Source organism: Stegostoma tigrinum, chromosome 1 (assembly GCF_030684315.1).
Source record: "Stegostoma tigrinum isolate sSteTig4 chromosome 1, sSteTig4.hap1, whole genome shotgun sequence".
NCBI classification, from domain to species: domain Eukaryota; kingdom Metazoa; phylum Chordata; class Chondrichthyes; order Orectolobiformes; family Stegostomatidae; genus Stegostoma; species Stegostoma tigrinum.
In genome coordinates, this window is record NC_081354.1 from 19426146 (window position 1) to 19451138 (window position 24993).

Sequence of the window (24993 nt, forward strand, 5' to 3'; positions counted from 1 at the left end):
TTTTCCAATTCTGTGAAGTACATATTACATGGCTTGTTGAGTTTCAAATAGGAAATGAATAAAATTGCTCAAAACCTTTCAGGTTTTTAAACTATCATGGAAGGGTTTAAAAAATGTTAAGGCACATTCAGACTTTTCTTCAAAGAATTTGAAGAAATCCAGAGTTGCTGAAATACTCTTTTATTGTCTGTCCAATATATTTTATAAGCCCAGAGACCAAGTTTGTGCTCTGGAGTCTAAGTTTCTTACACTTCTTTGGGATTTGTTTGTACATACTTGTCTTCCTCTTGAAATTATTTTGGACTGATTGCAGAAATATAGCTCCTTCCCCCTTTTTTCCCCAAGATGGGGTGGCACGGTAGTTCACTGGTTGCACTGCTACCTCACAGTGGCAGGGTCCTGGGCTCAATTGCCGCCTCGGGTTATGGTGTCTGTGTGGAATTTGCATGTTCTCCCTGTATCTGTGTGGGTTTCCGCTGGGTGCTCTGGTTTCCTCCCACAGTGCAAAGATGTGCAGGTCAGGTGGATTTGCAGTGCTAAATTGTCCAGTGGACAGGGATGTGCAGGGTAGGTGCGTTTAGCCATGGGAAATGCAAGATTACAGGGATAGGGTGAGGGTGTAGGGTCTGGGTGGGATGTTGTTCAGCAGGTTGGTGCAGACCTGATGGGCTGAATGGCCTGCCTGCACGAAAAGGATTCAATTATTCTAATTGGGCTGGTCAAACTTTAATTGTGCACGCTCATCCCTTTTTCCCTCTGAAAATTACCTCTGTTATCGTATCTTTTGTTGTCATCGCTTCACACGATTTGCTGGTGCAGGCCAGTTCATTTCTTGTTCCAAGCCACACCTGATAGACAACATTGAGTTAATGTTAAAAATACAATTCTAGAACAAGATTCAAGATGAGGCCTGTGTCCTGTATTAGTTTGTTTCATACTACAGCACCTCCCAGTTCTCTCTCTCTCTGAATCTAAGTATATACTTTGTGAACACAAAATATTGCCTCCTCCCCACATTGGTTAAGAACACTTCAGTCTTCTCCATTCATCCTCAACTCCAATCTTACTTGCTGCACTTTACTCATATCCAGTTGAATTTAATTGTCACTGCTGTCACACCCCAAGTGTTTTACTCCCAGTACCCGAGCACCCCTCTGACTACAACAGGGAGCCCTGACCCATGAGCATAGTTTAACCAATGCGAGATTGAGCCCAGCTCTTTGGCCCCATGGTGAGATCCAGGAGAAAACAGCTGCTGTAAAGATGAATTTAATCTTTGCAGCACTGCATCAGGGATTGAGCTTGAAATTATTGGCGTTCCCTCCCTAAAAGCATTGTGGGTTCTGCTTTCACTAAATGCAGCAGGTCAAGAAAGCAACATGCTGCCACGTTTTCAAGGGCAAGTGGGAGTGCTATATATGCTGTTCAGGAAAGACTACCAGAGTGACCATAGAAATGGCTCCTGCAAACACAAGTGGATAGAGTGTGTGGTATTTTTAATGACTAGCAGACAAATGAATTTTTTCACCTGAGGTGAAGCACAAGCTGATGTGCCTGATTTAGTGGAGAAGCAGATTCTGTCATGGACATAAAAGTTAACATGGAACAGCAAGTAAAATCAGGGTACTTCAGGAAAAAAAATGTGCAAGCACACTTCATGAGGCTAAGATAGGAGTATACAATGTCGCTGAAGCCACTCGCCATATTAAAATGTAGACTGCTCACAGGGAGACTCTGTAAAGGAGTCTGTCATTGCAACTGCTAGTTTTACTATTTCTGGAGAAACATGAGTCAATTCAGTGTGAGTTGCCTTGCAGAACCATGTCAAATTTCACTATTAATGTGGCCAGATATTGAAAAGTTTGGGTTTCAGTCAGCTGCAGAATCTTTCTACAGCATCAAGCTAATGATGAGATAAGAAACACAACGAGTACTAGTCAACTGACTATTTTAGTGTATGGAATCTCAGATTTTGAGATTGGAAAGAATTTTCAGCTTTCGTGGCAGTGCATGATATCACCAAAGGGAGGGGAGATTGTTTTGACAGTTTTATATTTGCAGTGCTAGAGACTTTTAGTTATCAACTTACCCTCTTAAAGTGATCTTGCTACTAATGGTGCTGTGTAAATGTTTGGATCTCGAGATTAGTTACGTAGTCAAGAAAGAAAGGGACTGCCTCAACCTTGATAGATGTGAGTCAAATGCCACATTCGTGGTAAAATCTGTTTAACTTAAATCGTTTCATTCGTCAAATGAATTTGTGCGCACGGTCCCTGCAGCTGAGAAATTTAATGTCAAAAGTTGATGCCTGATTCTAATGTGGTTAAAAATAGAATTTTGGACAGGTACCAGTATGAAGAGTTACTGAAAGACCTTGAATCAGTATGATGGTTTAGGTTGCTGTTGTGAAATGAGGATGTTTAAAATGCATTTGTGGAATATGGGTGTTGGTGGGTGAACCAGCATTTATTGCCCATCTCCAGTTGCCACTTGAACTAACTGGCTTACTAGGATCATCCGAAGACAGTTAATAGTCAATGACACTACAGATCAGCTAGAGCAGTAAGAAAACAAGAACTAGGAATGGAAGTAGGCAATTCAACTCCTCGAGCCAGATCAGCTATTTTAATAAGACCATGTCTGATTGCACTTCAGCTTCAACTTCACTTTCCTGCTGGCTATCCAAACCCTTCAATCTATAACTAATTAAACATCGATCAAAGTTATTCAGTGTCCCAGCATCCACCACACGCTGGGATAATGAATTACGTAAGTACATGACCGTTTAAGAGATGTTATTTCTGCTCATCTCTTTTAAATCTGTTACCCCTTAGCCTAAAAATAGTCTTCTCATTCCATGTTACCCCACATGAGGAAACATGCTCTGTGTCCACTTTATCGATCTTCTTCAGCATCATACACACTTCAGACAGAGCTACTCTCATTCTTCTAAACTCCAGAGAGTGTAGACCTAAAATGCTCAATCTTTCTCCACAAACAATTGTCAGGGTTTAAGCTATAGGGAGAGGTTGAATAGCCTGGGGCTATTTTCCCTGGAGTGTCAGAGGCTGAGGAGTGACCTTAGAAGTTTGTAAAATCATGAAGGACATGTATAGGGTGAATAGGCAGGGTGTTTTTCCCCCAAGATAGGGGGAGTCGAAAAGTAGAGAGCATAAGTTTAATGCGAAAGGGAAAGATTTAAAAGGGACCTAAAAGGGGCAATATTTTCATGCGTAGGGTAGCGTGTTTATGGAATGAACTGTCAGATGAAGTGATGGAGGCTTGTGTAATTACAACATTTAAAAGGCAAGAGTATATGAATAGGAAGGGTTTGGAATGATGTAGGGAAAATGTTGGAAAATGGGACTAGATTAATTGAGAAAATTTGGTTGACGTGAACAAGTTGGAACCAAGGGTCTGCTTCCATGGCGTACATTTCTGACTCGAAGACAAACCCTTCATTTATGGACTAAAGCTAGTTCGTGAATCTCCTGCAAACTCCAATGCAACCACATCCTCCCCTCCTTTTAGGCATACCTGTACTCTAGGTGTGGTCTTGGTAATGTCTTTTAAAATTGCACAACATTTCATTACTTCTATACTCTGTTTTCTATGAACTTATTTCCAATGAATGCCAAAAACCCATTTGCTTTCGTTGTTACTTGCTATATCTGCATGGTAGTTTTGTGTGATTCATGCATGAGGACACCTAGATGCTTCTGCACCAAAGCATTGTGTTTTCTTGCTCTTAGTTTAAACAATAAGTTGCCTTTCTATTCCTATGACCAAACTAGTTAACTTATCAATATTAAATCCCATCTGCTAGATGTTGGCCCCCAATAGCAGTTTCCTTCCCTAATGGGCATTGGTGAACCAGATGGGCTTTTGCAACAATCGACAATGGTGATTGCCATCTTCTAATACCAGACTTTCATTTGCCATGGTGAGATTAGAACTTGCGTTTTCAGAACATTAACCTGGATCCCTGGATTACTAGTCCAGTGACAACAACCTTGTCATTGCCTCCTCCATCAGCTAGGCAGAATGCTGATGCAGTTTTATGACCAAGGAATACAAAGTGAACGTTTTGAGACCAAAAAAATCTGTAGCTGTGCTCAATGACCACAAGTGGTGGTGTGACTAAGTATTTGTAGTCAGTATTGTGCACTACCTGTCTGAGTTCAGTGTCACATAGTGAGTACCAACTAGGTCCTTAGATCTATTAAATGTGAAATCATTGGAAATCAAATTAAAGTGTAGCCACTTCAGCTGGAAAAGGACGGTACAGTATATTTTTCTACCCTTCATGCCTTGGAATGTGCAAATTTATTTCAGAAATTTTCTACATGATTTTAGGACCAAAAAGTGAAAGAACCAGAGTTGAATACTTTTGCTACTCTGCTCAGTATTGAAGTTGCTGATGTACCTGGGAATCTTCAACTTCAAGTCTCAACTACAAAGCAACAGTGAACTGAAGGCCATACGGTAATCTCCCTCTGCTGAAATGCTAGAGTCCATGCAGGTACCCAAATTTTCCAAACTCTCAGACATGCAATAAGAATCACATCACTGTTCAAAACTATATATTGCTATGAGCAATTATTTTCAAAACTTTGCAGAAAAGAACTTTTTGTATTTGAAATTAATAAGAATTTGGAACAACAGTTGTACATAGCAACATACAGCCTGTAACATCTTCATTGGCAGCAGCCATAAGGCTTAGCAAAGCAAAGCAACCTTGACTATCTCATTTAAGACAAGTGAGTTAAATTTTTTTGTTTACATCACCCAACCAGGTAAGTGGGGTTTTGGTTTCATTTTCCACCCCTAAAAAAAGCATGCCTGACAGTATAGTATGCCCTCTGTGGTCCACCGGAATATCAGCTGTGATTTTAACGCTTAAGCCCTGGGGTAGTATTTGAGCTTGGTGGCTCAGGCAGGAGTGCTACTAGCTGATGCCAAATAGCATACTTGAGAATTATGAAGGGGCTTAATTAGGCAAACATACAGGTAATCTCAACTTGTCTGCCGAATAGGAAATTCAGGGAGAAAAAAAGAATTTCATGTGGTTAAAATTTCACATGTAATTACAGAGTTCTACTTTGTCATAGTATGTGAAATGCCTCGGTCTACGAAACCTGGAAAATTGTGCATGTTTGTGAGGGTATTCACTGAAATGTGAGGGAATACAGAGAGTTACACGACGGCATAGGTTTAGTAAAGCAGTAAAATCAACAGGTTGTCTCCCCACTGCAAGGGAAATATTGAATTTGGAGACCATACGGTGATAAATCAGCAGAATGGTACCTGGTACCAAAGTCACAAAGCTTGAGGTACATTCTTTTGGAGGTAAAACTAACCATTCTTTTGGAGGTAAAACTAACCACCCTTTTGCCATTTCAATCCAGGTAATAAACCATTTAGAACAAACCCGTTGTAGAAACTCTGCAATTCCAAAAGACAAGACATTGTTGAATTAATGATTTAAGGCTAAGTTTTGGCATCTGCAAAACCAAGGTCAAATTGACCAGAAAAGCTATCCACTACATTTGATCGATAATAGGCTAGGGAATAGATAGAGAAAAAAGCAGTGGCATACATTTAAAGGAGTATTTCAGGAAAAAGTTTACCCCTACTATAAACAAATTCTGAGAGCAGACCCTCCCATCTGTTTGAAATTAGCAAACTTGAGGAAAGCATCAGACTGAAAAGTGCATAAGTGTGTTAAGTGACAGGTCAGATGATTGGTGGATGACATTAACAAGTCTTGTTAGGCAAGGGAATCATAAGTGATCAGGAGCAGCTGGAAATGTGGAATTTGGAATGTGCACAGATCAGCCATGATCTTCCTGAATAGCAGAGCAGACGTGGGCTGAATTGCTGACTTTGACATGTAATACATGTTTTATGTAAAGTAACAATATAGTTAACAGAAGTCTTGATCAGCAATTTTAGACATGAATATTTTGAGAAAATATAAATGCTAGTGGATTCACAGAAGTTTAAACTCAGCAAAAATGCACATTGCATTAAATTTTTAACAATCTGCAAGTAACAACATCAACTCTAATGACAGAACAGAGAAGGAGAATTTTGAAATTGCTGCTGATAAAAGAGAGAAACAAACCTGGATTGTGCTTTTCAGATTAAGGTTTTATGTTTAAGGGCAGAAACAAGATGGTTCTCAAATGATCCTAGTCTCTTAAAGGAGCAATACCCCATTTTTGTCAGTTTTCATCACAGTGCAATGGCTGTATCAAAAACTTGTATTTCTGAGGGGGCAAATATAATTCGTCTTCAAGTGAAGTGAGAAGCAGCAAGTGAAATGAGAAGCCTTACTAAATTTCTCTTCGACTGCCTCCGACCTACCAATTGGTTGAGAGAGGTACAAGACTGGTAGTTTAACTTTTACAGGATTTGGATGTTTCGAATGAGATAGAGAAGGATGTACAAGAGGTGAGGGAGTTAGATTACTGATCAGGGAGAATATCACAGCTATGTTGAGGAAAGGACACTTTTGGAGGGCTCATTCGGAGAGGCCATGTGGGTAGAGTTCTGCAATAGAAAGTGTGCGATCATTTTGGGAATTTACAGCAGACCCACCCCCCCACCAAAAAAAAAACCCAGCTGGAAATAGAAGAATAGATAGGTATGGGGAGATAGTATGGGCAAAAAAGGTTTTCCAAAAAAAAGCGGGTGATTTTTAACCTCACTGGTATTGCCTGGGATTATATTAGTACGGAGGCTTGGTTTGGGGGGAGGGGGCATTTGTTAGGTGTGTCCAAGAGGGTTTCTTGAAGCAATATATAAAGAGTGCAAATTAGGAAAGGGCTATAGAGCCATGCTGGACTTGGTGTTAGGAATGAGCTGAGACAGGTGATTGAAGTTTATAGGGGTAGCATTTCAGAACAGTGACGGTAATTCCCTAAGTTGTAAGTTGATTATGAATAAGGATAACAGTGGTGCTTGGATGAATGTACTAAACTAGTGGAAGGCTATCTCTCAAAATATGAGCTAGGATTTGGGGAGTGTATATGGGGCAGCTGTTTGGGGATAAATCCATATCTGGCATCTGGTACTTTTTTTTTTAAAAAGTCAGTTGATTTTGAGTTCAGGACCAGCAAGTCCATGTGAAAATGAAGGATAAGAATGGCAAGATTCAGGTACCTTTGATAACAAGAAATGTTGAACTTAGTCAGAAAACAAAAAGGATATGTAAGGATTTGAAAACAGCACCCTTGAATTTTTTTTTTAAAAAGGCAGGAAAGAACTGAAATGAAGGCTAAAAGGGACCTTAAAATTTCCCTGGCAAACAGGATTAAGGAAAATCTCAAGGTGTTTTATACAAGGATCAAGAGGGTAGATCGGGAATGGTTATGTCCACTCGAGGACAAAAGAAGCAGCTTATGTGTGGAGCTGGAGAAAGTTTTTGAGATCCTTGATGAACATTTCTGCATTGCTATTTACAAAGGAGAAGGGCATAGTGAGTTGAGAAGGGGGTACGTTGATATTCTAAGGCATGTCAACGTAAAAAAGGTGGTGCTGGTATTTTGAAAAGCATTTAGACTTCTTGGGATCTATCACAGAATGCTGAGGGAGGTGAGGTCGGAAATTGCTGGGGCTTTGTATGATGGCTTGATATCCTGACGTTACAGGAGAGGTCCCAGAGGATTAGAGAATAGCTAATGTTCTTTTGAAGATACAGGCCAGTAAGCTGTAGGTCACTGGTAGGGAATTTATTGGAGAACATTAGGGGACAAGACTTACTCAGACTGGATAAATATGGACTTATTAGAATAGACAGCATGGCTTTGTGATGATAGTCATGCCTCTTAAACTTGGCTGAGTCTTTTGAGGAAGTGACAAAGATGATGGAGGACTGTGGTAGGTTGTCTACATGGACTTCAGCAAAGACTTTGATAAGGTTCCTCATGGCAGGCCGAGTGGCAAGTTGAAGTCACGTGAGATCTGTGGTGAGTTGATACAGAGCTGCTAGGTCAGAGAAGACCATAGTCGTGGAAAGGGGTAGTGGCTTGAAATGTCAGCTTTTGTGCTCCTAAGATGCTGCTTGGCCTGCTGTGTTCATCCAGCTCCACACTTTGCCTACCCAACACCAGTCAGTAAAAAGATGATAATCTGATTTGTAAAGTTTTCGGGCAGTGCAAAGATTGAGGAAGCTGCGGATTGTGAGAGGATTGCCACAAGATATGGATGGACCGGAGACTTGGGCAGAGAAATGGTGGATGGAATGTAATCCAGACAAATGCAATGTTATGGGTTTTGGAATGTCTAATCCAGGAGTACAGTAAATGACAGAACCTTTAGAAGTTGCAACATAAATGTCCAAAATTTGCAAGATTTTGGCCCACAGGTCCCTGAAAGCAGCAATACAAGTGATTAAGGTATTCAATTACTCGTGGACATGTGGGTTTAAGGTAAAAGGAAAAATGTTGAAAGGCGATGTGAGGGGTAAGGTTTTTAGAGGGTGCGATGCCTGTAAGATATATGACCAGAAGAGGTGAAAGAAGAAAATAGAATAGCAATGTTTTAAGAGGCATCTGTACAGAAGGCAGAGAATAGAGGGATACAGAGGTCATGGGGCAAAAAGACTTCAGTTTACGAAGGTGCCATTTATCAGCAAAAGCTTGGTATGGCCGAAGGCCCGGTTGCTGTGCTGTACCATCATTTATTTTTGATCTTTATAAGCTGAAACAGTTAAATCACCATGCTGCATTGACTCTTTTAAATTTAAGAAGTCTCCTCTCACTTGGTACGTGTTACTTGTAAGCAAAAATGAATTGAATGAGGGGATGAATGAGAAAAACATCCTTCTGTACACCCCAACAGTAATTACATTTAAAAGAAATGATTGAAGATTTATGACTCACTGAGCAATGGAGTGGTAAGATGTAGGGTGGTTGTGAGGTAAGGCTTTTTAAAAAGTGTTGAGTTTTCTCAGGCCATTCTATTGTCTATGCTTGAAATCTCTTGAGTAATATTCCTTTGGCACCTTCTCCAACTTTGAATCACTTGAGTCTTAAGTGTTGTTTCTTGTCATGTGTATTGCAATACGTATGGTGCTTAACCAGAGAAAAGTATAACACCCAGTGTATACTAGTGTTACACTGCCTCTCGGTGTTGGCATATAGCTTCAACTTTGTAATTTTAAATTTAATAAATACCTCTCATTAGGTTTGCAAGATTCATTAACTAAACTGTGAATTGCGCTATAAGCTATTTGCAGATATAGATGAAGCATGTCATCACTGTTTTAAGTAGCAAACATCGATAATGCCTGCTTGCTTTCCTTAATGAATCGGGGGGTGAGGTCATCTAAGGAACGTGATTTAGAATATTTGCTGGACATTGGGGTACTGCAGAGTTCGGTTAGTGTTTATCATGTTGATGTGAATTTTGGGAATGGCTTCAAAAGGATGAGTACCTTGGTTATTTAAATGGCACAATCGTTCATCCTACAGTAGTGCACAGCTGTAAAACACAGTTTAACATAGATTGCCATGACGATCTTTACAAAAGATATGACTTGTCACTGTGAGGCTAAGTGCTACACTTTGTGATTAGAAGTAAAACAATTTGTCATTTCAGCATCCCAAGAATTAGTCTCATTATTCCCTGAAATGTGGCATAAAATTCCTGCAAGCTGTTTTTTTGAATGTAGGAGCTACAATTAATTGATCAAAATGATTAAATGAACTCTCCTGAATGAAACGCACTTGGCATAATTTTTTTTTAACAGAAGAGCTCAGATCTTTTGCCCTGTGGATAGTGGGAGATTGCACGCATGTGAGAGAGATGCATGCGAGGACTCTTCAGAAGCCCTAATGCAGTGACTGCACAGTGGATGGAGGCAGTGAGTTTGGACAATTCCGACTGACGTAGCTTGATAATTACCTCGAACCAACGAGATTAAAACAATGTCTAATCCCTTGATAACTATAAATGACTCACCTTGCCTCAGTCAAACTCTTAACTTCCCTGACGAGATTCATCCACCAAATTCTGACTCCTTAAGCTGATGACTCAACTTGTAACCCTTCCTACTTTGCCGTTCATGTCACTTGTCTCACTCATACACACTCAGCATTAACACATTGAAAACTTCTGGGACATCCAGACAGTTTTTCAGCATGTTTGTGATTGAATGTAACACAATGATGCTATTGCATTTATGAAAGAAAGGGCATAGCACGTCTTCCCTCAACAATCCAGAATCACAAAGAAGGCCTTCTATTTTGTATACGTTCCGTGCTTCTGAAAAAAAAGCATTGTGCATCCTGGCCAGAAATGTGAGTTTCATTGCCACGCACTCCAACATTTTTGGGTACAATCTGACCATGACTGCCACTCCTCGGAAGATTGGGACCAAAATATTTTTAATCTTTTTGTAGCAAAGCTTCATGTTGCATTACTGTTAGGACGATGCGATAGGATATCGGCAACATAATTATTTAAAAAAAAACAAATGGCATTGTGCATTCTAAATCACCAGTGTAGGTTTATCCATTAATTGATTGGGGAGGCACGGTGGCTCAGTGGTTAGCACTGCTGCATCACAGTGCCAGGGACCCATGGACCCTCTGGCGACTGTCAGTGTGGAGTTTGCATGTTCTTCCCATGTCTGTGTGGGTTTCCTCCAGATGCTCCGGTTTGCCTCCCACAGTCCAAAGATGTGCAGGTGAGGTGGATTGGCCATGCTAAATTGCCCATAGTGTTCTGGAATGTGTAACTTAGATGGGTTATGGGGAATGGGTCTGGGTGGGATGTTCCAAGGGTTGGTGTGGACTTGTTGGGCTGAAGCACCTGTTTCCACGCTGTAGGGATTCTATGTATTGAGATAATTTGAAAAATTGAGCCCAACCTCCATTAAAATGTTTTCTATATACTAATAGCTACTTTCTACATGAGTACTGAGACCAATTCGGGTCATGTTGAGTTCTACCCTGTGGAGAGTTATCGAGTAAACTGAATTCACATCTGTGGTTGCAGATTTTCTTGCTATGACTCAGCATATTTCAAGTCAAACAGTATCTGATTGGTATGTGAATATTTGAATCCTGTTGCAGTAAAATGTGTCAAATGAAAATCGATCAAGATGGGCCAAGCTTTAAGGCTTTTCTAAAGCAAAAATGTCTTATTCACTTAGCTCAAAAAAAATGAAAATTGTGATGAAAGACAGGATTGTGTGTCTGTATATGTACACTAATATTTGTTTTAATTGGCAATTAATTATCTGAAATACCAGATGTTTACTGTATTGTTGATCTCTGATGTCAAAGTAATCAGTTAAGGGTGTGATTGAGAAGGCTCTCAGCTGCAAAGTTTTATTTAAGGCAAAGTTGCATAATTGTTTGTGATTTATGCTGTAAATTAAGGATAATAGTGATGTGTATACTCCCAGCATTACATTTCTATTATTTAGTGTGTGTTTTTACTTTGATTGTGTTGACTTCTTGATCAACCAGAATATTTGATCATCTGACACACTCCTGGTCCCGTAGGTGCTATTTAATAAAATGTTAGCTGTGTATGGTTTTGCATTTGTATTTTAGAATAGTAGAACATGTAGTTGGTTACTTTTCTGAAGGATTGAAAAAATTGAAGTATTTTAACAACGGTGACCTAATCCAATCTGTGTTAAAGAGCAGGGAACCATTCGAATGTTCAGGAAGGGAATTGGTTCTTTTGTGCTGGTTTATGACAGTGTGTATCTGTTTGAAGGTTGTTTAGCTTCCTTTTGGTTCAGGTCAGAGGTATCTTGACAGGGATCAGAAGAAAATATAATTTCTCTCCTGCAAAAGGTATGTGGGCCAGTTCGAGAAAAGCACATCTACTTAAGTAGACAAGTTCAGTTTATGCACCTTCTAGATGAAGAACCATTGATTTGGAAACCAACAAGTACTGGAAGCTCTTTTTGCATGTATTCAGTTGAGAAGACTTCACAGTCGACAGTTTAAATAAAAAACTGGGGGCAATCAGTGTTGAACTGAAAGATTTAACGTGATGGCTAATTTCTCCCTGGATTTGACTAACTGTGAAAAGTTTGCATTGAGGTATAGCTCAAACCTTTGGTTTGCTGGGTGAGTTTTAAGTGTTTTTTAATCTGCTGTATATCCAAGTAACACTTTTTTTCTTTGTGGAATAAACTTCTGTTAAAGAAACTGCACCCTTGTGTGATTGTTCAAGTCAATGAACACCCAATTAAACAATGTTTTAAACTATCCATCAGGCCACATTTCATTCTGGGATCTGACTACTCCAGTAGTACCATTAGTTAGGATCATGACCAAGATTCCCACCTCAGTATTGATTAGATCAGTATCCTTGATTTTTGTTTATTGGCTCAGAATTGCTTAAGATAAAATTCAGATCAATTTTGCTAAACTGTAAACTCGATTATTTCTATATATTATTTATTGTCTAATTTGGGTGTTGTTTCAAACCCTCCTTTCTTTTTTCAGGCTCTACTGCAAGTAGTCCAATTATAACACCATGAAAGGCATCTGAAAGTTTCCAAACACAGGAGAGTTTTGCTCGTTGAGATTATACTTCACCATCTGTCATGCCAGTAGAGTGAAACTTCCATCTGTTGACTACTTGCAGTCTGTATAAATGCTCGTCCAAACAGTTGGTCTTCAGTCACTCCTGGGGTGAGCAGCTCCAGATAATTATTAAATACCAGTAAGAAAAATGTTGCAAGAATTAAGAATGCCGACAACTTAGCTTCATGCATCCAACCTGTCCAGTTGTTGTGGAAGGCCCACCATCTGAGGGATCCTCAATCTCTTATCAAGGCCTCACATCTGCTCCTGAAATGTCTCTCTTTCAAGCTTTGGGTCCAGTGCAGACCTGGTTAGGACAAGAATTGGAGAAATGTGGGATTGATGCCATGATCTACACACGATATGTCCTCAGTCTTCTGCTTCATGACAGTTATGACTATGACTTGCAGGAACAGGTATGCAATTACATTACTCAAAATGAGATTAGTGTTCAAATGATTTGTTGAGAGTTCCCCGATCATGAAATGAGGTGTTTCCATGGTTTAACGTTGTGATTCAGAACATTGAATGTTATGTTAAAACAAATTTACATTGAAAAATTGTCTAAGCTAGATTTTTTTCCTGCAACTGCTTCACCGATGAAGCAGTTTATTTGCGTTAATTTATTGATGGTTCTCTCGAATGCTAACCACAATACAAGAGTTAATGTTTGTTAGCTATCAGATGCCAGTAAGTACTATTTGACATAGAATAGTTAAATCTGGCCTCCCTCCCCACAAAACACAGTAGGCCAATTGAAAGTTTGAAAATTGAGATTGGTTGTTTTTTTTCTCTCTCAGCAAGAGTGTTGGTTACAGAATCAAGATGATCACATGGAGTTGAACTACAGATTGGCTGTGAATTTGTTGAATAGCAGAACAGGCTCTGTTCCACTGTTCTGGAAGTTTTGGAATATAACATTTAACCTATCAGTGCCAAAATTTACCTCTAGTGTATTGTTTCTATTTGGAACTTTTTAACTTACCTGTTCTGTAATTGAGAGCTATCTACATCCTTCTGCAGGCTCCTTACGTTGTCTTTACAAAATGCTTTTCTTTCTAACTTGCTCCTGCAAATTTCACGACCATATCTTTGCTCCCTATCTAAGTCATTGCAGAAAATTGTAAGAAGTTGAGCCCCTAGCATGACGCCTGCAGATTTCCATTCATCATGCCCTGCCAATCAGCTGAGACTGACTGACTTACTCATACTCATGTATTACCCAATGAGCTTTTATGTTTTGCAAAAGCATTTGTTGTGGCACATTGTCAAACAGAAGTCCAAGTACAGCTCACCTACCCACTCCCTTTTATCCATTGTACTTTGTTGTGTGTAAATCACCACAAGTTATCATTAATTTGGCTATTTAATCAGAAATCTCTCAGACAATCAAGTACGGAAACAATGATTTAAACTTGATATTGCATGTCGGAACCAAAATAATACTTCTCAAGTGAGCAAGTTAAGCTTTACAACATGGTTTAACATGGCTTTTATGCAATTAATGTCCGTCTCTGGAAATGTCCATAGTTTGATCTTTATGCAGTGTTCTTCTTCGAAGTTCTGCTACTGAATTGTTACGATGTTGGATTTTTACAATTTTCTCTTTCAGTAGTGTGACGTGATATTATTGATGATTCAGTAGATTCTTTCATCCCTAACATTGATTACTTTTCTGGTCTACAGTTTGCTGCCTTATCAGAATTAATTGCAGTTCTTTGTTAGGTTCTGAGTTAGCTGTCTGCTTAAAAGACAGCTTTTCCTGCAATTAACCCCTTTTATTTCAGGTTCTTTATTGTTTAGGCAGACCTATTTGGCCATTTGTCATGAGTTAGATTACCAAGCAGCGTTATGTTCTCTTCCCCAGGAAACAGTTCATTGTTTCACCTCCTTCCCAGGGATGGTTAATTTGCATGCAGTTGTTTAATTCCTTTATTACAGCTTCTCCTTTTCCTTCACATCTTGAGAAACTTTATTCTAGAAAGAATTATTGCTGGTTCTTTGAATCCATGAAGTTTAAGGTTTGACGTTTTACAGTATGACATGTTACTCCTTCAAAGAAATTGAATCAAATGGTTAAGCATGACATTTCCCTTCCCGAATCCACGATGACTCTCACGATTATCTTGAGTTGCTCTTGGTGAGCGGTGTTGAAGACGTAATGATCCATTATAACACCTTTCCCATAACACAAGTCAGCCTCACTCTCCTAGATCTTGTTTATTCATGCTCCCTTATTCAAATATAAGGATTATGTATGAACTTTGCAATCTTACCAAGCCTTTTCTGATTCATAGGGATTTTCCCTATTCTAATTTCTTTGTCTTTATTTAATCTATCATTGCCATCCTTGTATAATCTGATCAACCATGTGATCTGCCACTCAGTTTTGTGCAGTTCTCTGCTTTTCCCTCAAGTTTGATTCTTGCCCTAAATACTGTAGATTTGGGTACTTCCTTTAGGATTTTCCTCGAGACGAGGAATATACTTATTGTCTGTTTTGAGAGATCCCCTTAAAAGTGTGCCACTCTGAATTTCAAACTCGTTATGGCTGCTACTACGTAAGAGTGCCTTTTACTCAGAGGTCTTCACTTAATCCTGTCACATTACACAATTCCAAATCCAATATAACCTACACTCTAGTCAGTTCAAGGACCTGCTGTTCTAAGGAAATGTCTTGAAGATTATCTGTCTGCTTCGATATTCATACCAGTAAAGGCCTGTACTCAATATTTAGTATTTTATTATTTTCATGACTTTTGAAGCAATGGAAATAAAAATAGAAGCCAGAATAGAGATGGCCATATGTTCTATACAGTCAATGTGTTCATTGAAATGTGTGTTCTCCTTGCCTGTAGTACTGCTGTTTGTTTAATATCCAAATTTTTGTTGATATTTATCTACTTGTAGATATTCATCCCAGTTTGCTTGGGAAATGTCCTAAATTTTACTTGAATTTGTCCCAGTTGTTAACTTGACATGTTGTTCTGAATTAACCTTTATTAATTTTATTTCAGGGACATCTCTTTTAGAAGATGGTTCCTTGTTTGTCTCATTGTTAAAAATCCTTTTCTAATGACTACATCCTTTGACATTATGAATCAAAATCGTGATTCTTGTGTGCACCACTTTGCGTTTGTATTTCCCTGTGCCTCTGTAGTCAAGTGTGTATGGTATGTTCAACAGATGGCCTTAAATTTTACATTTCAACTTTCATGATTTATTGCTGTTTTCAGTTATTGGAGATAGTAGTATATTTGAGTCGGTTATCATTCTTAATATCTTGCACTGCTTAAAGAAAAGTGTTTCTCATCTTTTTCTCTTCTCACACATATTACCTTAGATTTATCAGTATTGAATTCCTGTTGTTGGAGTTGTATTCACTTGAGAATTTTGTCTAGATCCTTTTGTAGTTCCTTAGACTCAGTTGCTCTACCTAATTTTATTGTGATGTGAAAATCTGGCAGTTAATAATTGAGTACAATTATTGTCTCTCGGAAGACAAGGACATCTGCAGGTTCTCCCATCAGATGATGAAAGATATCTGCAGTGTCCTGTTGAAAGACCTGACATCAATAACTGGAAGTGAGCTTCAGCACAAGGTAGATCACTGTTGGCTTGTTTGCTAGAATTAGTAATTATGCAAACTTCCCCTGTAGTGACAGTCAAAATGATCAAGGACTTTGATTTGCCTCTCTTGCTTAGTTCTCCCCTGCAAATGCAGCGTGCCATTGATCCAACAGCTGCTATGGGGCATTTTATTAACTAAAAGGAATATTCTTTGTTCACTGCACAGCCAGTGTACAATCACAAATAGAGGGGTGTGCAGACTTGGGTCACACTTACTGTGAGCTGTCATGTTCCCTTCATACCGAAGCACTCCAACATCTTTAGTCCTGATTTTAAGGACCGGTTCATTCGGCGACAAGTTCTCCCACTTCAGACTTGGTCCATGATATTGATGGGTAACTCTGCCAATCATGGCTGTTACATGAACCATGTGATCACATTGAGCAATCATTTAGGAAGGTGAGGATGATGCTGTGACAAGGCTAGAAGTTCCCTTCACTTGAGGCTGCAAGAATGATAGTGATGTATTGTACAACATCTCTCAGCTGAGACAATTGCAGGCGAAGGAGGATGTGGGGGCTTGTCACTCTCTTCTGAATGAGGAGAACATGGAGAATAAACAAGAAAGTGAAAATAGGATGTCTTAACCAGACCAGCAACTTGCATTGTTGCTAGGTATATCGTCTTATTATTTCACTGACTTTGTTTCACAATAGGTGTATGTGGTTCACTACGACCGCTTTAGAGCTAAGCCCTCGTCTTTGCATTACATAGTCTTTCAACCAGAAATCAGTCATTGCACAACTGTCTGTCGAGCAAGTGACAATAGAGTTTGTCTTCAGATGTGGAAGTGATAAGAAATTGAGGCATCATGTTGGAGAGAACACAGCATAATATTTGGCCAAAATATTTTGCAAATTAGTTTCTTTAACTTATTACTTCCTGGTTTTTGGTATGTTGTGTGTCATATGAGGCTTCAGTTGAGTTTGGAGACAGGCTGCTTAGATCTGTCCTGTAGGCTCCTCAGACCATGTTGTCCTATACTTGGTTTAATTTTTCAGCCCAATCATATTGAGCTTCCCATGTATCTGAGCAAGGACAGACTCTGCCATCATTCAGTTTGCTACCAAGATGAGGCATGGGCAACCGTTGATAACTGTGTATGTGTTTTGAATGGATTCCAGGCTCCTTTTTTTTTCACCGTTATCCTTCTGAGATTGCAACCTAATGAATTTCTGGTTGAAAGATTTGATATTTAGTCCGGTGGCTGAAACTTAATTTGCAAAAAATAAACCTGTGATTACAATACAGAAACATAAAAGCTGAGTACCGCAGATGCTGGAGATCTCTGTATTATGGACCAGACCAAATCTCCTCAAAATATATTAAAATGATAGCCTAGACCCCAATTTTTTTTCTTAAAGGCAAATTCTTGAAAATAGATTATCTCACATGCACAGTTTCTCCAGTCCAGGAGGAAAGAACATAGAGAAAGTTCAGAGAGAGAACTGAAGCATTTTACAGTAGCAGGAAGAGATGTATAACAGCCACTGAAAGTTCAGCTAAATTCCTGGCTCTGAGACCTTGACCTCACTTCCTTCATGGTGCTTTCAGAAAAAAATACGAAGCTTACTACATTGCTCAGTTCACAGCAGGCAGCTCATCCCCCTAATTTACAATACTTTCTTTCAAAAGAAACATGACAGAACAAATCTTTCCAAAAGGCACAGCTTGTAACATGAGATAAATGAAAAGTGCTGGAAAAACTCCGGTGTGGCAGCATCTTTGGAGAAAGAGACAGAAGAATCATATTGTACTTGTGTGTTCATTCACTCTTTCCACAGATTATAATATGCTGATAGTTTTCTTAGTTTGAGAGTAAAATGAGAAGTCAGTATACCTTGTTGGTTATATGCGGTAATTGTCCAGAGTATGTTCTTTATTCTGTGCTTCTTAATATATGCAGCATTATTTTTCTTTTGAGGAGCCATAAGGAGTCCAGTATCAATAGGGCAATTAACTTAATATTGATGGAGAAGTTTGGAAAGTTCATAATGCAGCAAAAAGTCAATTTTTTTAAAAAAGTAATGTTCACTTGTTAAAGGTGAATCATATCTGATAAACTTGATTGCAGTCTTGGATTAAAATAAGAGTGTTGGTGGCTTGTACGAGGACTTGTAAGTAAGATTGAAGGGCCATGTAAAATATGTTGAGCATTCTAAAAAGGCATGAGATTAAATGGGCTGTGCCAGAATGGATATGAAATTAGCAAAGTTACTGAAAGCAGTGGCAAACAATTGTTTATCTGAAGAAAGGAAAGTACTCAATGTTCCTCTGGGATTGATTTTTCAGGCATGTGTTCTTTTTGAAGCATATTAAGTACTTGGCTACGAGAAAGCACGATTGGAAAGTTAGCAGAGATAACAAAGTGTGGAGCTGGATGAATACAGCAAGCCAAGCAGCGTCTTAGGAGCACAAAAGCAGACGTTTCGGGCCTAGACCACCTTCAGAAGGGGGGGATGGGGATAGGGTTCTGAAATAAATAAGGAGAGAGTGGAAGGCGGATCGAAGATGGATAGAGGAGAAGATAGGTGGAGAGTTGGTATCAATCAGGACCATTACAGGGCACATGAAGGTTTCAAAGCTAATAGTTGTCTGGTCAAAGAATTTAAGTATTGCTGGGAGGAGGGAAATGTGTTATATGTCCGAGCTTTTCCTCATGCTCAACAAGACATTTTTGCCGGAATGCCAATACCGATTCCATGGAAATCGAGCATTTATCTGCACGTGAAAAATGCTGATTGGTTGAATTGTGGAATCTAGAAGTGGTTTTGCCTTGGAGGGAACATTACTTAATAGTAAGTAACTGCCAGGCTATTTTTAAATTTTAAACCAGGTGTTTGACCTTGGACGTAAGATTTGAGCAAAGAAATGTACCACCCATTGAACTGAAATGGACCTAAGGTGTCTACATGTTCTTTGTAGACAAAAAGAACATAGCCCCGTATGTTAATTAGATAATTTCCAATATGCCTGTACTAATTGCCATTCATTTGGCAAGAGTGAGCAATTTCCCCTCCTGCAGCATTCATGTTGTTAATTGTCTTGAGGTGTACATAATACAAATGTGTTTGGAACAATATTTAATTATCAATATTGAGTGTGGGAAGCATGCTAAGTCAGCACCTCAAAAGAAAGGAGGCAGCAGGAAGGCATTCAAAAACAGAGACCATTCCTGATGCTGCATAAATGGGAGAATAAACAGGAGCTGTGGACATAATGAAACTGCAACAGCTTAGACTTACATAGCCTGGTTTTAATTTAGTGAAATGTCCCAGGACATTGCACAAGAGCAAGTTCGTAATGAAAAGATATGTAAGGGGGTTTGAGGACTGAGGACCAGAAGGTCAAGGCAAAGGAGCAGCTTGAAATAAAAAGCAGAGATTTAGGGAGAGATTTGTGGGGCTGTAGGTAGTGTATGGGCTGAGCCCATCCACTCCAGGCAATTGCAATTTTTTTCTCTCTCCCTTTTCATCTGTTTTTATTTTGCCTTTCCTCCCTCCTGAGGGAGGCTGGAGCAGTGTTGGTAGTGACTCTGACTGACTCAGGCTGGATGCATGGATTCCTGCAGTGGTGGCAAGGTGATGGCAGAGTTAGGACTCTGGCTTTGTAGGACCAGTGTGTGGACTCCTGGAATGGTGGGGCATTGGCTGCAGCGATCGTGGAGTAGAAACTCCTGGCTGTGGTAGATCCAGAATGGGGAGATCTGAGACAAGTCCTGGAATGGTGTTTGGGACTCTGGCTGATGAAGAAACTCTAAGTACCTTCTCTTTATTCTTCTGTTTCCCAAAATGGCACTAGATTGTGGTGACAGAATAGTTTTTAAATGTATCTCCCTCAATATATGTGGCAATAAATTCATTCTCGGACTTTACAAAGCCTGTTGATAAGCTCCTTTAATGGCAGGCTGATGCAGAACGTGAAGTCACATGTGACCTGCAGTGAGCTGGTAAGATGGATACAGACCTGGCTTAGTCATTAGAAGACAGTCATGTTGGAAGGATATTTTTGTGATGGGAGGTCTGTGACCAGGTCTGCAGGGATCAGTACTGAGATCTCTGTTTGTAATACATATGAATGATGTGGAGGAGAAAGTATGTTGTCTGATTTGAAATTTTGTGGACAACTCAAAGATCCAGGGAGCTGCGGATAGTTAGAAGGATTGCCAGAGAATGTAGCAGGACATACGTATGTTGGAGAAGTGGCAGATGGAATCTAGTCCAGACAAATGCACAGTGATGCAGTGTCTAATGCAGCAGAGAACTACAAATGGGATGGCAGAACCCTTAGCATTAATGTACAGTGGGAACTAGACATAGGGGTCTGCAGTTCCCTACAAGTGGTTAAGGTGGTCAGAAAGGTGGTTTTTTTCTTTATTCATTCATGGGATGAGGGTATCGCTGGCTAAGCAGCATTTATTGCTGATCCCTAATTGCCCAGAGGGCAGTTCAGAGTTAACCACATTGCTGTGGGTCTGGAGTCACATGTAGACCAGACCAGGTAAGGATGGAAGTTTAAATAAAAACAAAAAGAACTGCAGATGCTGAAAATCTGGAAAAAAGACAAAGTTGCTGCAGAAGCTCGGCTGGTCTGGCATCATCTGTGAAGGGGAAAAGCAGTTAACGTTTCGGGTCTAGTGACCCTTCCTCAAAACAGGAATGCAGTTTCTTTCCCTAAAGGGCATTAGTGAATCAGATGGTTTATCCAACAAGCGACAACGGATTCATGGTCGTCATTTGATTCTTAATTTCAGATATTTTATTGAATTCAAATTCCACTGTTTGCTGTGGCAGGATTTGAACCTGGGTCCCCAAAATATTATCTTGTCTCTGGATTAATAGTCCAACAATAATGTCGTTAGGCCATTGCCTCCTCTCAATATATGTGGAATATAGTGTTTTTTTAAAAAAAATTAGCAGGTCACATTTGGTTAGGCGGCATTTGGAATGTTGTGTACACTTCTGGTCACCATGCTCCTGGAACGATGTGGTTACTTTGTAGAGGATACAGAAAAGGTTCGTGAGGATGTTGCTTGGTTTGGAGGTTATTAACTATTACGTAAAAATGGACCAACTGATTTGTTTTCACTTAAATGTCAGAATGAAAGAAGCTCTCAAAATTGAGGAATGGGTAGTCAGTCTTTTTCCTGAGGTAGCAAAGCCAATTGTTAGGGACGTAGGCGTCGAGTTAAAGGGGGTAAGTTTAAGGGGGATGTGAGCAACTAGTCTTTAACAGAATGGTAACTCTCTGGAATGTGCTACCAAAGGAGCTTGTAAAAGCGATACAATAGCAGCATTTAAGAGGTGTCTTCACAAATACATGAACATGCAAGAAATAAAGTGGTACAGACCACAGAGGCAAACGGTTTTTATTCAAAAGACAGTGTTGGCACAGACTTGGTGGGTGAAAGGGCCTGTTCCTGTGCTTCATTGTTCTTTATTCTAGTTCTTGCCGTGGCATATGCACTGTGCATGCATTTGGCTTATGGCAACAGTGGTTTGGGTGAAGGCCCTAGGCTGTCATGAGAAAGTATATCTGCAGGTGTTGGTGGCAGTTCAGGCAGCTCTTGCTGTGTGATTGGGAACAAATTAAGCCATCCTTGGACTTGGGCCTTATTTGACCTCAGTTACTCTGCTGCCTAAGGAGCCTGGAAGATATTCAAAAGAGATCAGCCATTTGACTGAATATGCCCTGCCAGTAGGCATGGAAGTGTCCATTACCTACAGCTTTGTTCAGGTGGACTTCTGCAGCATCTCACATGCAGCTGCTTTCATTAAACTGTCCAATGCATGCTTTTATTGATGGATAGTTAGTGTGTTTTCTTGATTCCAATAATCATTAAGCTTCACTTTGAAATGTGAAATGATATTTTTATGTACTGTACTAATTGTTCCACTCCAATTTTATGGAACAGGAAAATGACATCTTCTTGGGCTGGGAGAAAGGAACCACAAAGAAGTGGGGAAAAGGAAAAAAGAAGTGTTCAGATCTGAGTGTTGAGGAAATGAAGAAACAAGCTGCTGTTCAGTGTCTCCGTTCTGCTTCTGATGAAGTAAGGAACTTGGCAAATCTGAATTAAATGTTTGAAAATTATATGTTACTAACTGCTAATTGGAGTTTTTCCCAATGCTTGTAAATTTCTAGAGGAGCATATGTGGAAATTAGCGTGGCACTTGAAATTTCCTAAACGAGTTTCCAAGGTGCTACGCCTGATATGCAGTTGTTTAAACAAGTACACGATAATTTGTGGTTATAGGTATTTTCTATCATTATACTAATCAGAGGGCAGACAACAGATTGAATGGAAACTTTATACAGCATCGAAAAATCAGATTTCAGAGTAATAATTTGAAACTTAACGTTTTTTGTTATTGAAGATTTGTATTTTTATTATCATCTTTGTAAAACCCCAGTAGCAAGTGTTGTTGACAATGAAGAAGTGTGAAAGTAGAATTTGAGGAATGGAAAGATGTTGTGATAATTATCCCATTTATGATCTGATCAATACTGGTTATGGTTTGACTGGTTGCTGAGCAGAGATGTAAGGAATGTGTCATTGCATTGAGTCAAGAACTGTTACTGTTTCAGAATATATGATCATCTCTGCATTATTCACTTTAAAATGGAATTCGTTAACAAAATATTACCCTGAAAAAGAATGTGAAGGCATAGTTTTAAATTGATGTGCGAATGAAGCAAGGGTAATGCAAGGGAGCACCTTTTTCACACAGCGAGTAGGTGGGCAATGGAATAGATTACGTGGAATGCAGTGAAAGCAGGTTCAGTTGAGGCATTTAAAAGGACATTGGATGATATTTTGGATAGAAATGGTGTGCAAGGATATGGAGAAATGTCACAAGATTGGGACTAAATTACAAACAATGGTGCAACTGAGCCCCATCTGTCCAGAGACAGTTCTGTGATTTGAATTAGGTTAAATAAAAAAAGGGCAGCATGGTGGCTCAATGGTTTAGCTCTGCCTCACAGCACCAGAAACCCATGCTTGATTCCACGCTCGGGCAATTGCCTGTGTGGAGTTTGCACATTCTCCCCATGTCTGCCGGGTTCCCTACAACTGCTCTGGTTTCTTCACGCAGTCCAGAGATGTGCAGCAAAGGTGGTATGGCCAAACTAAATTGCCCTTACTGCCCAAAGACATTTAGGTGGATTAGACATGGGAAATGCAGGGGTAGGGGAATCAGTCTGGGTGGGATGCTGTTTGGAGGGGCAGTGTGGACTTGGCCTGTTTCTACACTGTAGGGACTCAGTGATACTCTACGATCATTGAATCGGAAAATACAGAAGAGGCCCTTCAACCCATCAAGTTTGTACCAAGTTAACTATTAACTACACTAATCCCATCTCCCTATCCTCAGCCTGTAGCATTTAATATTATGTTATTTTAAGTGCTCACCCCAGGATTTTTTAAATAAGGTTGCAAGGTTTCCTGACAGCCAGGCAGTGCTTTCCAAACCACCACCACCACCACCACCCTCTGGGCGAAAAACATTTCCTCACATCCCCTCTATAATCACTTCACTTCTCTTTCAGTTTAAAAATATACCCCTTAATTATGGACCCTTCAGTTAAGGGAACAGCTGCTTCATATTCACACTGTACATGCTCCGAATGATCTTGAACATGACAGTCATGCCCCACTCAATTTTCTCTGCTCTAAAGGTAACACCCCAAGCTTACTTTAGTAAGATGGCCGACAAGGCTCCCCATTGCGCAATAGTTCGCAAGGTTAGATCACATGGAAAACAAGGAGACCTAGTCATTTGGACACAGAACTGACGCAAAGGTGGATGGTTGCTTGTCAGACTCTAGGCCTGTGACCAGCAGTGTGCCACCAGGATCAGTGCTGGGTCCACTGGTTTATGTCATTTATGTAAATAATCTGGATGTGAACATAGGAGGTATGGTTAGTATGTTTGCAGGTGACAACAAGACTGTAGTGGACACCAAACAGAGTTACCTCAAAGTAAAAGATAACAAGGTGTGGAGCTAGATGATCACAGCAAGCCAAGCAGCATCTTAGGAGCAGGAAAGCTGACGTTGCGGGCCTAGGACATCCATCAGAAATGGGGTAGGGGAAGGGGGTTCTGAAATAAATAGGGAGAAAGGGGGAGGCGGATCGAAGATGGTTAGAGGAGAAGATATGTGGAGAGGAGGCAAAGAAGTTAGAGGCGGGGATGGAGCCAGTAAAGGTGAGTGTAGGTGGGGAGGTAGGGAGGAGATAGGTCAGACCAGGGAGGAACGACAGGTCGAGGGGGCAGGATGAGTTTAATAGGTAGGAAATGGGGATGTGGCTTGAGGTGGGAGGAGGGGATAGGTGAGAGGAAGAACAGGTTAGGGAGGTGGGAATGAGCGGGGCTGGTTTTGGGATGCGGTGGGGAGAGGGGAGATTTTGAAGCTTGTGAACCCACATTGATACCATTGGGCCACAGGGTTCCCAAGCCGAATTCCCAAGCAGCCCAATGGTATCAATGTGGATTTCTCAACTTCAAAATCCCCCCTTGCCCCTCCGCATCCCAAAACCAGCCCAGCTCATCCCCTCCTCCCTAACCTATTCCTCCTCTCACCTATCCTCTCCTCCCACCTCAAGCCGCACCCCCATTTACTACCTATTAACCTCATCCCACTCCCTTGACCTGTTGGTCCTCCTTAGACTGACCTATCCCCTTCCTATCTCCCCAGCTACATTCACCTTTACTGGCTCCATCCCCACTTCCTTTAATTTGTTCTTCTCTTCTATCCATCTTCGATCTGCCTCCCCCCTATTTGTTTCAGAATCCCCTTC

General features: G+C 40.1%; 1 protein-coding gene across 10 annotated transcripts in view; it reads left to right on the forward strand.

The window, feature by feature from the left end:
- kiaa0232 (KIAA0232 ortholog) overlaps positions 1-24993 on the forward strand; it is a 104670-nt gene that overhangs the window by 20615 nt on the left and 59062 nt on the right. For 7 of the 10 annotated variants that reach the window (XM_048541604.2, XM_048541623.1, XM_048541587.1 and 4 more), the window contains exons 2-3: positions 12480-12976; positions 22105-22242. In XM_048541604.2, coding sequence (XP_048397561.1) covers positions 12746-12976; positions 22105-22242 — 369 coding nt within the window. In that variant the 5' untranslated portion in view covers positions 12480-12745. The remainder of the gene's footprint in view (positions 1-12479; positions 12977-22104; positions 22243-24993) is intronic. The other 3 variants (XM_048541646.1, XM_059638971.1, XM_048541640.2) reach the window with 2 other exon arrangements.